Source organism: Ictidomys tridecemlineatus, chromosome 12 (genome assembly GCF_052094955.1).
Source record: "Ictidomys tridecemlineatus isolate mIctTri1 chromosome 12, mIctTri1.hap1, whole genome shotgun sequence".
NCBI classification, from domain to species: domain Eukaryota; kingdom Metazoa; phylum Chordata; class Mammalia; order Rodentia; family Sciuridae; genus Ictidomys; species Ictidomys tridecemlineatus.
Genome location: NC_135488.1, coordinates 70,310,434 through 70,328,257, shown reverse-complemented (window position 1 = coordinate 70,328,257; position 17,824 = coordinate 70,310,434). Strand labels below are relative to the sequence as shown.

Genomic DNA, 17,824 nt, shown 5'->3' with positions numbered 1-17,824 from the left:
AGTTTACAATAGTTAACTCATTCTTTAATATTTCACGTTACAGAGACTTTTGTTGCTCTATGTAAACTTATAACCTTAGGGTCTCATAATGAGTATTTGGTTAGTAAAAAATTCCTATAGCTGAAATTTTATCTTTGATCACAATTTATGAAGTGTGAATGATCTGAGCTTTGAAGAAGACAAACCTATTAGTGGACTTCATATGGCATTACTGTTTGTATAGTATTTAAGGGTTTCAAAAGATATAATGTGAATAAAGCTTTATATATGAAATTATACTTTCATGTTTTTCATTTGACTTAGTTAACAGAATCATACATTCCATGCCAAAGACTATTCCTTAAAATACACACACTTTGGGACTTTGAATTTTGTAAGGTTTATGTTTTTCTAGTTCTGGTATTAGAGACCTATGATTCCATAAAAGAGCTATCAATCTATAAAGAAGCTTGCTTCCACACAGTGTTTCTTGAGACATAAAGCTACAATAAAATGTAATTTTTCTTTCACAATTGCCTCAGTATGTCAGAAAAAGAAATTTTAAAAAGTAGACTAGATTAGGATGGAGAAAATGGAAATAGTCTTTTTGTTCTTCAACTTGTATTATCTATCTTATATTATCTCCATTAGCTTTCTCAAACATAGCCTTAGATTCAGTGAAAACCTGTAAATATCTTTAGGTTGCCAAATTGCTGATAACATTTTCATGTTCTAAAAGAGCTTAAAACTATCTTCTTTGGAAATATGTTTAAAATTGGTGGGTTCTAGTTATATACCAAGAGTTAGAAAAATGTGTCTCTAGGGAATTTCTAGTATATAGGCAGGAAGGAAACATAAAACACCTGGTGGGCCTAATCTAAACTTAACCAGTTCTACATAATACACATTAAAGCTACCTTAAGAGCTCAACACATGGGAAATACTCAGTATATTCTACATTTATTTCAGTTTAAGATGCAGAAATGGACTTCCTAGACATATGCCATATGTTCTCCTCTCATGCCAAGTTAACAAGAATTAAAAGACTGAGATGAATAAACAAGGTCAACTTAGGCTGAGCCAAATTAGACAACAGAATAATTGTCAGATTTTCTGTTGGCAGGGACAGTTTGTTTTGAGCCAATCTTCATGAATTATAGGCTGTACTTTTTTTTTCCTGGTAGCTCTATTGCCAGGCATTCTGTTGACAATTTCTTTGTTTTATAAACATTGAAAATTTTCATCAGTTATATTGTTTTTAGGCGCACATCAGATTCTGAATACATGGATTTTTTTTGGTTTTATTTCAACTTAAAGGAAAACTGCCTAGATGTGAATCAATAAAATCAAGCCAAAATTTAACAACTTTTAACAGGATACTATTATTTCATTTGGAGTTTCTTAGGTATGAACTCAGATATAATAAACAGTAAACTAATCAGTACTGTAATGAATTTATGACAGTAAATATCAAACTAGATAAATTTGCTGCAAATACAATCTTTATTTGCTCTACAATAAGGAATTTTAGACCTTGAACAAATAGAATCTAATGCAAATGAGAAACTGAGGCAACTAGAGAGGATGACTTATTTGCAATGTAAAAACTAGTTTAGGGTAGTACCAAGTCCAAAGGTAATTAGTTTAGTCCTAAGATCATTTATTTTATTTACACACTACCCTTCTCATCCTGTATTATTTTTGTCTTTCTAAACTGTGCTTTGAGTGGTATAACTTTTTTTTTTGGTTGCCCAGTCAAAAATGTAACAAACCAGCCATTTGAATAATGATATTAATAACATATAAAGAATAAAGTCTTAGCAAGGTCTAAAAAGGTGAAAACCACCATGTAAATAATATTATTAATGACATTAATAATATTTAATACTACATAATGGTATTTTTAAAAAACCTCATTTAAACCCTTAGTTGTTGTAACTGTTTCAGTTTCGAAACTGGTAATTCTTTTGTGTATCCATTGCCTATTTCATACACTTTTCAGACTTCTAGAGATCATCTGCATTCTTTGGCTCATGGTCTGCTTCTTCCATTTTCAAAGTCAGCAGTGCTGAGCTAAGTCCTTTTCACACTGAATCACTCTGATCCTGATTCTTCTCTCTAATCTGTATTTCAGGATTATATTAAGCATATGTGATAATCTAGGTTAATATTCCCTATTTCGAAGTGATATGACTAGCAGTCTAAATTCTATCTGCTATTTTAATTCCCCTTCACCATGTTATTTAACATATTCACAAATTCCAGTGATCAGGACATGGACATCTTTGGAAGGCCCTTCTGCTTACCATATACTCTAATTCCTATAATGGCTTCCTCTATAATTAGAATGAAGACCTAATTGCATGGCCAACTAAAGTTCTACAAACCTTCTCCACTCCCCTCTTTACAGTATAACTGTATTGGCTCTCTGTTACTTGAACCTCTCAAACTTGTTTCCACCCTTAGACCTTTATGTGTACAGTTTACTTCCCATGAATTACTCTGTCACTTTACCACTTATTCACATAGATGACTCCTTGTCCTGTTCTCAAATATTACCTTCCAGTACAGATTTCCATTATCACCAATTCATTATCTTTTTCCTAATATTTACCTTTAATCAAAAGACTTGTTCAATCATTTTGCTTACTTTTTTATCTGTATCATTTCGTTCCTAACAAAACTGAGAACTCCAAGAGAACAGTGGGCCTGGTACCCCAATATACTGCCTACCTATTATGCGTTAACTATGTCAACTGTCACAGACATCATGATGTGGCTTGGAGAAATTATAATGTCTAAGACAGTCATGATGTTCTTACCTTCATGGAGTTTACAGATTAATGAGAAAGCAGATATTAATCTAATAATCATAATAAAATTACAAATGTGACAGTTTTAAAGGCTTATAGTGTGTTTTAACATCTATTGGGACTAGTCCCTCCCTATGGTTTTTATTTTTTAGTGTTTGGGTATTTTTATATGCTTGTTTTTCTATGAGAACTTTAATATCAACTTGTCTAACTCCATAAAAGTATGTATTTATATAGGGATTACAATAAACTTGCAAATTAATATGGGGAGAAATGACATCTGAATAACACTGATCCTATCCAAGAATTCCACTTTTTTTGAGGCTATTTTTATATCTTTCAGATTTTTAAAAAGTTTCCTGCATATAAATTTTGCAAATTTGTTATATTTAATTTCCTTCATTAAGATTATAAATGGGGCTGGGCATATAATCCCAGTGGCTCCAGAGGCTGAGGCAGGAGGTCCTCACGTTCAAAGCCAGCCTCAGGAAAAAAGCGAGGTGCTAAGCAACTCAGTGAGACCTTGTCTCTAAATAAAATACAAAATAATGCTGGGGATGTGGCTCAGTGGTTGAGTGTCCCCGAGTTCAATCCCTAGTACCACCCCCCCCCCACACACAAAAAAAGATTGTAACTGGGGATTTATTTTTCACTAACACTAACTGGTTATTGCTTGTGTATGTGGAGGTTGATTTCTGTATGTCAATTTTATATTATCCACCTTATTAAACTTTCCAAATATTTGATTTCATTTTATCATTGATTATCATTGATTTTATCACTGTCTTATTGCAAAATGGAGATAGTACCAAACAAACAACAAAAAATAACCCTAAGTACTTTTTTGAACCCAGAGGTATTTTACCTCTGAGTTACACCCCAAGTCCTTCTATTTATTTATTCTCGAGGCAGGATATTACTAAGCTGCTAGGGCCTCAAACTTTCAATCCTCCTGCCTCAGCTTCCTGAGTTGCTAAGATTACAGGTGTGTTGTGCCACCATGCCTGACTTAGAAATAGTTTTAATTCCTTATTATCTCTTATGCTTCTAGTTCAGAAAGTAGCAAATTTCTTTTTTAAAAAATACCTTTATTTTGTTTTTATTTTTATGTGGTGCCAGGGATCAAACCTAGTGCCTCACGCATTTTAGGCACTCTACCACTGAGCTACAACCCTAGCCCCAGTAGGAAATTTCTTCTGCAAAGAGCTAGATAAGAAATATTTTAGATTTTGCAGGCCACATGATCTGACTATATTAAACTACAGAAAATAATAAAATGGACATGGCTATGTTTCAGTAAACTTTATTTACAGAAACAGGCAACAGGTTTAATTTGGCCCACAAGGCATATTTACCAACCCTTGCTTTGTTGATGTATCAAGTTGTTTGGGCTAATACCTCTAGTATAGCATTGAAAAGTACCCGAAACAATGAGTATACATGCCTTCTTTCTGATCTTAGTGGAAATGCTCTCATTGATGCCCCTTTAAGGGAAATACTGGTATTAAGACTAAGTTATATATCTTACATTAAGAAAGTATCCTCCGGCTCAGGATATAGCTCAGTTGGTAGAGTGCATGCTTCATATGCAGAAGGCCCTGGGTTCAATCCTCAGCACCACAAGGAAAAAAAGAAAGATACAATCCTCCAATTCCATTTTCTTGAGTGTTTTCATCAGGAATAGGTGTTAAATTCTGTTAGAAATGTTTTAAACATCTATAATCATGGATTTTATTCATTTTAGATCTATTAGTAGGATGTATGACATTAATGGACTTGATAAAATGAACTTTGTATTCCCAGGATAGATTCAGGTATTAGATTTTGTTTGTTAATATTGTTATTAATACTGGTATTCATGAATGATATTGTTTTTCAGTTTTTATGTACTATAGAAAGTTCTTTATTTTCAATCCTTTGGAATAATTTGTGGAATATTGGGAACATCTTATCTTCGAAGGTTTGGTAGAATTCTCCTATCAAACCAATTGGGCCAGCTGCTTTATCACAGGGTAATTCCTAAATAACTTTGTTTATTTCTTTTATAATTCAGAGTTCTAAATTGAATAGTAGCCACTTTGGGAAATATGTATTTACCTAGGACATTTTTTATTTGCAAAGAAAGCTTAAAAGTAGTCTCATGATTTTTTAAAAAATCTGTGGTTTAAATGTTGAATTTTGTCATATTCCATTTAGGAAGACATTGTATTCTGGGTATAGAATTTGATAAAATCCATAATACCTACATTATCGATTGTTCAACTAAATTTTCTCATTTTCTGCCTACTTGATCTATTTTGAAATTAGAGTCTTCTGTTACTAATGTCTATCTATAAATCCTTTCATCTTTTGTAGATTTTCCTTCACAGAGATGGTTTCTATGATATTTGGTGCATAAATATCCAAATCTGCATTGTAAAATCTGTATTTAAAGAAGGATTTTCTTTGCTTCTTTTTATGTTTTGGGACTTGAATCCTATTTTCTCTGTAATCAAGTTCTTATTGATTTATTCTGGGTGTGGGGGATGGATAATATAAGGCAAAAGAGGAGGGGCATCTTTTGGAAATTGGGTTTGAAGGAGGGAAAAAAGCATAAAGGAAAAAACTCTTCTTGAGTTCTGTTAGGAATAAGACCAAAATGATAGGTAATACAACCTCATCAGGAATTTGTGGAGAACTTAATTAGTCTCTCTTTGGTTCTATTATTTTCAGGATCAACTTGATTAAATTTTTGGCTAGTTTGTCATTTGGTCACTTGGTCTAACTAGGAGAGCAGAACAGTGGCTTTCCCTTGTTCATTTCTTTCAAGTCTGTCACTTTTACCGACAATGAGTTTGTTATTTTTATTAATAGTGCTGCTGGGCAAAGGTTTTTCCACACTGAGTTCTAAAGCAAGTTAAACTGTTGGTTTTCATAGGCAGTCCTACCCAGGAAGAGCTAGTTTAAGCAAAGGGAGGATGGGAGTAGTCTCTAGCAAGAACATCACACACTCCTACTTCATTATCAGAAGTTCAGCAATTTGTTTATGAAAAAAATGATAGTTAATTTATTGTTCGTTTTCATGTGATTTCCAGAGCCCTGAAATGGGGGTTTTCATCAGTTTTATAATTGTTTGTTAGTAAATCCTTTCCTTCATCTAATAAAATCACCTAAATAAAAACTGTCATACTTGGAAATTCTGCCCCTTTTTATTTACTGTTAATATATGTAGTTTGGGACATTTTTCAAGAGTATTGTAAAGGTGTGTATATAATCAATATACATGAATTTAAAATATTGCCTTTTTACAATTATTACATATAGTTAGGATCATCAATATAAATCTGGCCTGCTGCCTGTTTTTTGTAAATTAAGTTTTATTGTAACACAATAATTTTCATTCATTTATATGTTGTCTATGGCTGCTTTTATACTACAATAGCAGGGTTGAGTAGTTTCTAAAAAATCTACATGCCTGAAGAGCCTAAAGCATTTACTATTTGCCATTTCACACAAAAAAATTGCCTACCTTTGCTTGAAGTTCTTATTAACATTGTAAATAATACCACTACTATTACCATAAATAACAAGTGTTTTTAATCTCATGTTTATTTCTTCTCAGTAACCATTGTGACAAGCTAGATATTTAAATTTTCATCTATTAGATTTCAGAAAATAGATTGTATTAAAGTGTAAATTAGATCATATTATTGATCATAGTTTTTTTAAATTTATTTTTTAATTGTAGAAGAACACAATATCTTTATTTTAATGTGGTGCTGAGGATCAAACCCAGTGCCTCGCATGTGTGAGGCAAGCACTTTACCGCTGAACTGTAATCCCAGCCCCATAGATAATATATTATAGATAATTATAGGTGATATAAATTATACTTTAGAATATATATTTGAAGTTAATATTCATTTAAGGTAATTTAATCCCATAATTTACCAACAGAATACAAATAAAATATGATATTATAATAAATTCATTTTGGCTTACAATAATGTTATATTTTTTTACATTCACTTCTGCCTTCATTATACCTGCTCTTGCATGAATTAACGTGAAATATTAGCTATGAGAAAAATGTATATTTTTCCTTGACATTTTGAAATATTCTTGCTTAACTCTTAGTTTGCACTAAGCAGGAAATAGTCAAAGTACTGAACACTAAATACTTTCCTTTAAGGAGTAACTTTTCAGTTTAACATATCTTACCTGTTAGAAGAGCCTTTCAGTATTTTTTGTTGAATACTATGCCTGTGGATTGAACCAAAGGAAGGAAGATTATCTCGAAATGAGTCTTCCCCTTGAGATGCTAAAGATAGGCCAACAAAAGCTTCATTTAGCATATCCCCTCTGTCCAAGGGCCCCAGGAGTTCTGTTGAAAAATAATTAATGTATAAGTAAAATACAATATAATTTCTGATTAATACCATCATAAGTAAGATTACAGAAAAACTTTAACATATCCCGCTGAAACTTTTTTCTTTAGTTTTTTTTACGATATGGCACACAATGAAAATCTTGTAGCCCAAGTCCCTTTGTGACTTCTGTTATTTTTACATTGTCTTTAGCCAGAAGAGTTTGATAACAGAATGATGTATGCTTTCAAGTTCAGATTTTTAAAAATTGATTTGTGCCACTTACTTCATAATGTTTTTGCGTGAACTTTACTAATGAAATATTATAACAAATGAATTATTGTACTCTTTTACAGAGCATACAATTTGAAAAGGAAAGGAAAATATCTTTTCCAATATTTACTTCCAGTTAGCATTATTTATCTTTTGCAGTACTGGGGATGGAACACAAGGCCTTACACATGTTAGGCAAGCACTCTACCACTGAGTTATACTTACATCTACCCCTTAATTAGCATTTTAAAGTACATAAGGAGATGTATCTTCCAACATCATAAAGATGTATAAAAATGTACAGAGAAAATTTTCCAATTTTGAGGGGGGATATTTAAAAAAATTGTTTGACATGCATGAGATTGAAGCAGTAATGAAAAGTCTCTCAAAAAAGAAAAGCCAAAGACTGGAAGGATTCACTGCTGAATTTTACCAGACCTTAATAACTATCAGTCATGCTGAAAAGAATGCTTCCAAATGCATTCTACAAAACCAGTATCACACTGATATCAATACCAGACAAGGGCACAATAAAAAAAAGAGCACAATAAAAAAAGAAAGTTATAGACTAATATCCTTGATGAACACTGATACAAAAGTCTTCAATAAAATACTTATTAAACCAAATTCAACAACATATTAAAAAGATTATACACCATGATCAAATTGGTTTCATTCCACAGATGCAAGAATGGCTCAACATAAGGAAATAAATAAACATAATACACCCAGAAGTAGAATCAAGGATAAAAATCATATGATCATTTCAATATATACAGAAAAAAAACCTTTGACAAAATTCAACATACCTCCATGATAAAAGCCCTGAAGAAACTAGGTATGGGAGGGTTTTTATGGGAGGATTTTACTCAACATAATAAAGGCTGTATACAAAAGAACATAGCCAACATTATGCTGAATGAGGAAAAACTGAAATTGTTTCCTCTAAGATCAGGAATGATAAAAGGATGTTCACTCATACCACTCTGATTAAATTTTAGCCATAACAATTAGATAAAAGAAATAAAAGGGATACAAATAACAAAAGAAGAAGTCAAACAATCCCTATTTGCAGATGACATGATCCTGTACTCAAGACTACTAGAAGACTTTTAGATCTGATAAACAAAGTCAGCAATGTAGCAAGATACACAATTAATACACAAAATCAATAACTTTTCCAAACACCAATAATGAACTGAGGAAGACATTAGGAAAATTCCATTCACAACACCTTCAGAAAAAATAAAATAACTAGGATGTTAAAGACCTCTACAATGAAAATTATAAAACATGGAAGATGGTAATTGAAGAGGACAGAAAAACCTTCAATATTCATGAATCAGCAGAATTAATATTGTTAAAGTGGCACTATTACCATTTTGGTGGCAGTCCCCTTCAAAATGCCAATAATATTCTTCATTTTGTCAAATGCCTTTGTGTGTATGAACTGAGATGATGGTGCAGTTTTTGTCCTCCTTTCTGTTAATTTGGTATATTATACTAAATGATTTTCATATGTTAAGCTGCCCTTGATTTATAGGAATAAATCCTATGTGATCATAGTATATAATCTTTTTACTGTATTGCTGAATTGGGTTTGGCAGTATTTCGTTAAGGCTTTTTGCATCAATATTCATCAGAGGTATTGGTCTGTAGATTTGTCTGATGTTGGTGTTAGGTTAATGCTTGCCTTATATGAGGAGTTCAGGAAATTCTTGCCTCAAGTTTTTAGAAACATTTGAGGACTGGTTTTATTTCTGTAAATTTTTGGTACAGTTTTCCATGAAGCCATCTGGGTCCAGGGCTTTGTTGTTGTTGGAAAGTTTTGGTTGCTGATTCAATCCCCTTACTGGTTATAGGTCTGCTCGTAACTATGTCTTCAAGATCCAGTCTTGGTGGGTTGTATATTTATAGAACTTAGATAAATGTACTAAGTTTAAAATTGTTTTTGGCATGCAGTTGTTTGATACAATCTTATCACCAATACTAAATACATAAAAAGGATTATAAGATATGCATTTTCATTTCTGATTTCAGTTGGTGTCTGCTGTTTTTTTTTTAATCTAGTTGTTTGTCATTATTGTTGATATTTTTGAAAAACCACCTCAAGTTTCACTGATATTTTTTCTATATAATATACCTCTGTTTTGATCTTTATTCTTTCTTTCTGTTAGCTTTGAGTTTAATTTTGTTGTTATTTTCCAGTTTCCTATTGTATAAAGTTGGGTTCTTGAGATTTTTCTTTTTAATGTAAACACTTACATTCTTAAATTCTCTCTTATCACTACTTTTACTACAACCCATACATTCAGATATGTTTGTTTTCACTTTCATTTATATCAAGATATTTTCTAATTTTCTTTGTGATTTCTTCTTTGACCCATTGGTTGGCTGGTTGTTTAATTATGTAAACAATGTCAGAATTAAGAATGACTTGCAAAACTTAAAATACTCACTGCCTGGCCCTTCATAAAGATTGTTGCACCCTGCTTTACAACAAATTGTAGGGCTGGGGTTGTGGCTCAGTGGTAGAGCACTTGTCTTGCATGTGTGAGGCGTGGGTTCGATCCTCAGCACCACATTAAAAAACAAAGTTATAAAAAAAATTGGAAAGCTCTTCCTGCTCCTTTTTCTTTAATCTTTTTTCCTTTTCTTGTCTCTTGCACTAAATTTTCTTTTTTTTCTATACATGCTTCTTCAGACCCAGGATAGAACTCCTTATCAAATTTCATTTCACAGCAAGAAGAAAAACAGTGATAAATTCAAGGCGACAGGATGATCTCTGTTTTTAACTGTGATCTTGGACAAGTCATTTTATCTCTCTGAGCTTCTATTTCCTTATTTGTTCAACAAAAGTGGTAAGTTAGATTATCTCTAAAATAATTCTCACTTTGAATTCACTTTGAAGTAGACAGAAAAGAAAGAAGAGATAAGCTGGATGAATAAAAATATAAAAGAGAAAGGCTAAAAAATGATTGGGGGACTCCTAGTTGCTAGGTAGGTAAAATAGAATAATTGTCACCTCTATTGAGTTAGGCCATTTACATATATTATCTCTAATTCTCATAATGACCCTGTAAGGTAGGTATCATTACCCCATTTGCAGATACAGAAACTGAGGGTCAAAAAGGTTAATTGGCTTGCTCTAAACCAATATCTATTAAATGGCAAAAGAATCAAGGTCATACCTAAAATGTCTGGTATAATGCCAGTGCCGTTTCATTTCAACAAACTGCCTGAGTCACAAGAAGTGAGCTAAGAGAACTTATTGCTCTTATACATTTGTCTTCTGAAACAAATGGCACTATTTCTCTGGTGATCTTATATATTATTCTTTAAATCTAATCTATTGTTGGCTTTGTGCCTTCAAAGGAGATATCTTTTCCAGTCTAAAATCTCCAAAGGATTTTCAGGGTAAAACACATTTCAAGATGTGCAATCACATGGAAGAATGAAAATCTTTTACAACATTGTTTGTTAAATTGACAGCTCTACTTAACAGAAGCCATTAAAATATTTACAAAGTAGCAGCTGCTTGTGTTAAAAAATATAGCTTTTTTTGGAAGCACAAAAATAAACAAGTTGATAAGTACAAGATAAGCCATTTCATGGTTTCTTTGTGTACTCTACACAATATATAGAAAATTCTGATATTTGCAGAGCAATTATACTATACAGCCTTTTAAGTTAAAAGGACACAAGACTAAGAAAGAACTGTTTACAAGAATTTTTCATTCTGATCTGTTAAACAGTTTAGGAAGCCCCAAACATAATCTTTTAAGAAGTGTTAGGCTTTTGGTGTGTGTTGTTTTGTTTTTAAAATAAGCTTTGCTCCTAGAAGATAGTTATACATGAATGAATCTCTATTGAGCTGGGTTGAGTTCTATATAGTCCTAGGATTTCAGCCAAGGTACTTATGAAAATAATTACAAGTTGTGAAAAATAGACCAAGAGAGAAAACCAATATATGTAAACAAAAATGCTTAAAAGTAACTGAACATTTGTATTTCATGCCTTAATCTTCAAATTTGACATTTTATATATAAACTTAGTTTCTCTTTCCTTTCTTTTTTGCCCCAAAGATTGAGGCCAGCCAGAGTAACACAGCAAGACTCTAACTAAAGATCTTCCTGTCTCAGACTTGCAACTAGCTAACATTATAGGCACAAGCCACTATGCTGGCCTGATTTTGTCTTTATTTCAAAATATTAGTTACTAAAAGTTACTCGCTGGGTGTGGTGGCACAAACCTGTAATTCCAGTGACTAGGGAGGCTGGGATAAGACAATCATGAGTTCACAGCCAGCCTCAGCAGCTGTGAGGCCCTAAGCAACTCAATGAGACCCTGTATCTAAATAAAATACAAAATAGGATTGGAGATGTGGCTCAGTGGTCAAGTAACCCTGAGTTCAATCCCCAGTACCAAAAAAAAAAGTTACCCAATAATGCAGATTTTTATTAATTATCTAAAATGAGATCAGTGATGTACTTAAACGGAAATAATTGCTATTTCTTTGGGGAAATGTGAATGTATTGAGATTTAAGTATTTTATAGGAATTTCATTATTGTTACCATGTATTGATTAGGTGGAGTTTTAGTGTTTAGAGTTTAGTTATCAAAGTACATTGTAGGAAAAAGATGTTTGAACTAGTCTATTCCAAAGCAACCTAAGAGGGAAATAAATCTTAAACTAGATCAGATTTCATTTCTCATTGCTTATTTTAGGTCTGAAAATAAAGTAGATATCAAAAATGCTGTATTTCAATGATAATCAGTTGATTTTCTATAGTGCAAATATAGTGATAAAATACTAGTTCTCATTATTTTGTTTCTGTGTATTCCTTCAAAAATATATGGCAATTTTATAGTTAAATATGACAGAGATAGGACTGTAAAACTGAAGACTTGGTTAAGTGACCTAGTATTTCAATTTAAAGGATTTTAAAATGTGCTTTAGGATTTCACTTGCTAATACTGAAGAGCTTTTATAATGATATAACTGAGAATGGTCTACAGCACAATATTTCATAGGTGAATTTTGAAATTTTCCTCAAATTTTAATACCCAGGAAAAGTTTAAGAACCATTGAGCAATTTGATTTATATAGGTTTGGTAGAATTTCCCTGTCAGACTACCTATGCCAGGAGTTTTATTGTGAGGGAAGCACTTTAATTTTTCTGGTTTCTTCTAAGATAATCTGTCACTTAAATTGTATTTTTCTTAGAAATTATCCATTCCATCTAAATCTTCAAATTTACTTGCATTGAGTTGTATGGTTTCTTATGATACTTTCTTTCCTTTCTTTTGATGATTATTCTTCTTTTGTTAATAATTTTGTACCTCCTTACTCTTCTCCCTGTTGGTGTTAGTGATTTATTTTGATGATTTCCCCCCATATAACCAAATTTGTTTTTTCCCTAATGTTTAGAAATTCAATAGAAATTATGGCATTAATTCTGCTTTTTAAAAATTCAATCTTCTTTTTTGTTGGGTGGCTTCTTTGATGTTATTTCACAGCCTTTAAAATATGACTCTTGAATTTCATTTTTGTTTAAATTGTTTTAAAGCATTAAATGTTATACATTTTCCCTCTTATGACCAAAAGCTTTGGACATAATTTCCATTCTTATTTTCAAGAAATTCTGCAGTTTAACTTAAGAATTAATCAGTAGCATGTTTGAAAGTTTCTGAGTAACAAGCTTTTAAATTCCATTGTTATTTTCATTTTATTGCTTTCAAGTCAGAGTACATTTTTTTTGCATTATTTCTATTCTTTGAAGTTTATTGATGTTTGCTGAATTTTCATTATAGCTTAGGATATGGCCAATTTTTCCTGAATGTTTCCATGAGCACTTAGAATAAGGCATAACCTCCCTTTTCAGAGTTTATTATAGATCTGAAAGATCTCACTGATTAAGTGTTCTGTATCCACCCTACCTTGTTTGCTTGATCTTTTTATAATTGAGACAGGTATATTCTCCTTTTAGTTCTATTTCTCCTTGGGTATCTTCTAAATTCTTCAAAGCTGTTTCTACTGCTGAAGTTTTCAAAAATGTTACATCATCATTGTAAATTATAGCTTTTAGCATTAAGTATCTGAATTCTGCCTTACTCAGATACCAAGACTGTGACCCCTCATTTGTCTGCATCTTTATACTTTTTATTTTTAACCTTTCTGAATCAATCTCTCCTTTTTCCTTTCCTCCCCACCACCCATAATATATCTTATATTCAGTATAGTGAATTTTTTTGTTATCTTGTCTGGACACTTTTTAATAAATGAGTTAAGCTCATTTACATTTGTTGATATGATCTTTATAACTGGCCTCAGACTTGCCATATCGTTTCATAATTGTACAGTCTTCCTTTGGTTGGTTCTGGAGCTCTCATGCACCCAAAATCTGTGAATGCTCAAGTTCCTTACATAAAATGGTCTAGTATTTGCATATAACCTATTCACATCTTATCATATCCTTTAAATCATTTCTAAATTATAATACAATGTAAATTCAATATAAATAGTTTTTAATACTTAAATGTTTAGCAAGTAATGACAAGGGGAAAAAGTCTGTACACGTTAAGTACAATTTTTTTCCCTAAATATTTTAAATCCACTGTTGGTTGAATCCATGGATGTGGAACCTGTGTGTATGGAAGGCTGACTGTATACACATACATACAGTCTGTTTATGTTGTTTGCCTTATTTTATGTTCACATATAATTTTTTAATACTTAAGGTTTATATTTATTCCAATAGTTACATTTGTGTCTATACTTTTAAATAATCCCTATGCACCTATCATTTCTAGGAAAGCAATGCCTGTTGGTTCCCTACTGTGAACAATACTGAAACTGGCCGTTTCAGTATTTTTTACTTCCAGCCAGCACCTGCAGGGCAATTATTGTACTTACTCCACTTTTATTTCAACCTCTTCTTATTCTCCCCACTTTGATAGTGTTGCATCGCTGTCCCCTTTTAAGTGTTCATTAAAGTATATTCACATTGTTGTGAAACAGATCTATAGAACATTTACATCTTGCAAAACTGAAACTCTCCCCATGAAATATGAATTCTTCTGTACTCCCCCTAAGTCCTTGACAACTACCTTTCTATTTTGTTTCTATGATTTTGACTACTTTATATGAGTGAAATCAGTTTGTGCTTTTATGGCTAGCATCATCACATAGTTTTTAAAAATATTTTTAAGTTGTAGTTGGACACAATACCTTTATTTATTAATTTTTATGTGGTGCTGAGGATCAAACCCAGTGCCTCGCACGTACTAGGCCAGTACTCGACCACTGAGCCACAACCCCAGCCCCATCATATAGTTTTATAGGTAGAACACTTAATATGTTCACCACTATTCCTTATGTAAACGTCTGTAGTCATTTTGGTTGTTTGAATCTCATTTTCTAGATTTCCCAAGAACAACTTATGTTTTCCTTTGAATATCTTAAATATATTACTATGTTATGTTGTATCATAAAGTGTTGCTGTCAAAAAGTGATCATGATCTAATATTTTTTCTTTTATAAGGACTTGGACTTTTTGTATGAATATTCAAATGGATTTTACTTGAATATATCTTGATGTTGGCCAACTTGGGCTGATGCTTCCAGAAATGTGATACATCTTTTCATTAGTATTATAAAGCTTTTTTTTCAATTTTAGGAAATTTTTATTTTAAAAGTTTTTTTTATTTTTAAGTACTTTTGGTTTTTCTTCTTTAGGAATTCTTATTATATATGTATGTTGGGAGTTCTTTGCCTATTATCTTCAAGATTTTTTCAATGTTTTTTTTTTCTCCAGTTATGATTTTTAAGTGTTTCCTCCTCTCTGAGTTTCTATAATCCTGATTTATGTTACTCTTTCATAACTTCTATCTATCATTATGTGATTGTTATGTATGATTTAAGGTTGTTTTAAAGTATTAGGGTCAATTGTCATCTATTTGTGGGCATGACTCTCGGAATCCTTTCACTGATCTTTATTGTAATCCTTTACTTTTGTTCATTTTATGGTAAACTAGTTTTTCTATACTTAGAAGAGGGAAGGGTAGACCAAGAGAGCCTAAAAAACTTCATAGGCCCAGAACTCCTGAGTATATAATGTTCATCAAGTAGTCATAAATATAGTCTTCTGTTTTACTCCCTTTAATTTCTGTGTTCTTTTTTCCTTTCCCTGTCATTCCTCTTATGGTCAATTTGGGCTCTACTCCCAACTACTTCTCCACAGTTTGAAATTTACCTAGAAATATTTTGGTTTGTTAGTTTTAAACATCCATAGGGGACAGAATCTCAAACATTCCACTAGCTCTATACCTCTCCTCAGTTCCTTTTAATCTATATATTTAGAATCTACAAAGTCCCTTCCAGCTTCTGGGAATAACTTTCTGTGGCTGTTCTGAGAATAACTTTCCAGTTGGTACTTTAATTCTCCATCTCTCAAAACCAGAAAAGTTCCCTTACCTCCCTACTTCTCTCATAAAATTTGTGTGTCTCTGCTTTCATGCTCTGTATTCATACTGAAAATTAATATCAAGTGAATTTTTTGTAGGAGGTTTTGGCCCTCCCTAAGGATACTTGCATTATTGTTTCACGAGTATCCTACTCCAGCCTAACTCCCTATCTGCCACTGTCTTTGGAGAGTGTGACTGGGTGCTTGAAGTAAGAGCCCACTGGGGGTCACTTCCTACTCTCCCCTTTCTGTTTCAGTGAAAAAAGAGAGTTCTGTATTTCACAGGTGGCCCAGAAGGCTATTCCTGCCCTATGCCCTCAAAGTTTGCCTCCCACTTAATACTATCTTTTATGTCTGTTTACTCTGCCAGACTAGAGTGGGGCTCAACAGGGTCTTCTTTGCCAGCTGTCCATGCCTGTTTCCTTGGCTGTGATTTAACTGAATAAGTAGGTAAGGACACTGGGAATAGTGGTCACCCTTTCATGTATATCACTAATTAGTTTACCAAATATTTGATTGTGTAAAAAGAGTTACAGTTATTCCTGCCATTTAACTTGTGCTTCATTAAATTTCTTCATGTTGATATTTAAGACACTGCACAGAAATCACATTACATCAACACATACGTTGGGTCTTCTCAGTCAAGTTTCAGTGGACCTTGTAGCTGTTTGTGATTCATGCCATCCACTTATATTTGGGGGCTTATGAAAAATATGTTGCTACTAAGTTTGGTTATAGATTCTGTCCACAAGTTTTGGGGTTCACTGATTCTAGTTGCTCTTTTCATTATGAGGGATTTCAGGGAGATTCAAATACAATGATGTCATCTTCTCAAAAATGTAATAGCCTAAGTTCCTGCCAATAGGATATTGGTTAAACAAAATTATATATGTATGTATACATACACATACACATATATGAAACTGAACAATATATAGCTATAAAAAGAGAAGAGGTCAGTCTATATATACTGATATATAGCTTTAAAAAAATTTTGTTAAAAATTTTTAAAAGGTAGTTTCTAAGAAATAAAGAACATTTTTTAATTTGTTCTTTTTAGATATACATTATAGTACAATGTATTTTCAGATATTATACATGAAGCATAACTTATTCTAATGAGGATCTTATTCTTGTGGAGTTACTCTGGTCATGTATTCATATATAATGGTTAGGAAAGTTGGGGCTGGGGTTATAGTTCAGAGGTAGAGAGCTTGTCTACTATGTATGAGGCACTGTGTTCAATCTTCAGCACCACATAAAAATAAATAAAGGTTAAAAAAATGACTAAAGGGGCTGGGGTTGTGGCTCAGTGGTAGAGTGCTCACCTACCATACATGAGGCACTGGGTTCTATCCTCAGCACCACATAAATGTAAAATAAAGATGTTGTGTCCATCTAAAACTTAAGAATAAATATTTAAAAAAACTAAAAAAGGTAAACTTTAAAAAAAGGATAGAAATGTATGTCTGATTAATTCTACTGTCTTTTCTATTCCCATCTCCCCTCCCTTGTTGTGGGTTAGCATCCACATATCGGAGAACATTTGGCCTTTGGTTTTCTGGGATTGGCTTATTTCATTTAGCACGACAGTCTCCAGTTCCAACTATTTACTGGCAAATGCCATACTTTCATTCTTTATGGTGAGTAATATTCCACTGTGTGTATGTACCACATTTTCTTTATCCATTTATCTACTGATGAGCTTGGAGGTTGGCTTAGTTATTGTGACTTGAGCTGCTATAAACTGATGTGGCTGCATCACTGCAGTATGCTGATTTTAAGGCTTTTGTGTATAAGCTTGAGGAGTGGGATAACTGGGTCAAATGGTGGTTCTGTTCCAAGTTTCCTAAGGAATCTCCCTACTGCTTTCTAGAGTGGTTGCACCAATTTGCAGTCCCATCAGCAATGAATGAGTGAACCTTTTCCCCTACATCCTTACCAACAT

The 17,824-nt window shown here is 32.5% G+C and overlaps 1 protein-coding gene across 5 annotated transcripts in view; it reads right to left on the bottom strand.

Moving 5' to 3' along the window:
* Positions 1–17,824, bottom strand: part of Wdpcp (WD repeat containing planar cell polarity effector) — a 323,247-nt gene that overhangs the window by 31,627 nt on the left and 273,796 nt on the right. For all 5 annotated transcript variants that reach the window (XM_013357181.3, XM_078029122.1, XM_040270812.2 and 2 more), the window contains one exon: positions 6,993–7,155. In XM_013357181.3, the coding sequence (XP_013212635.2) occupies positions 6,993–7,155 (163 nt within the window). The remainder of the gene's footprint in view (positions 1–6,992; positions 7,156–17,824) is intronic.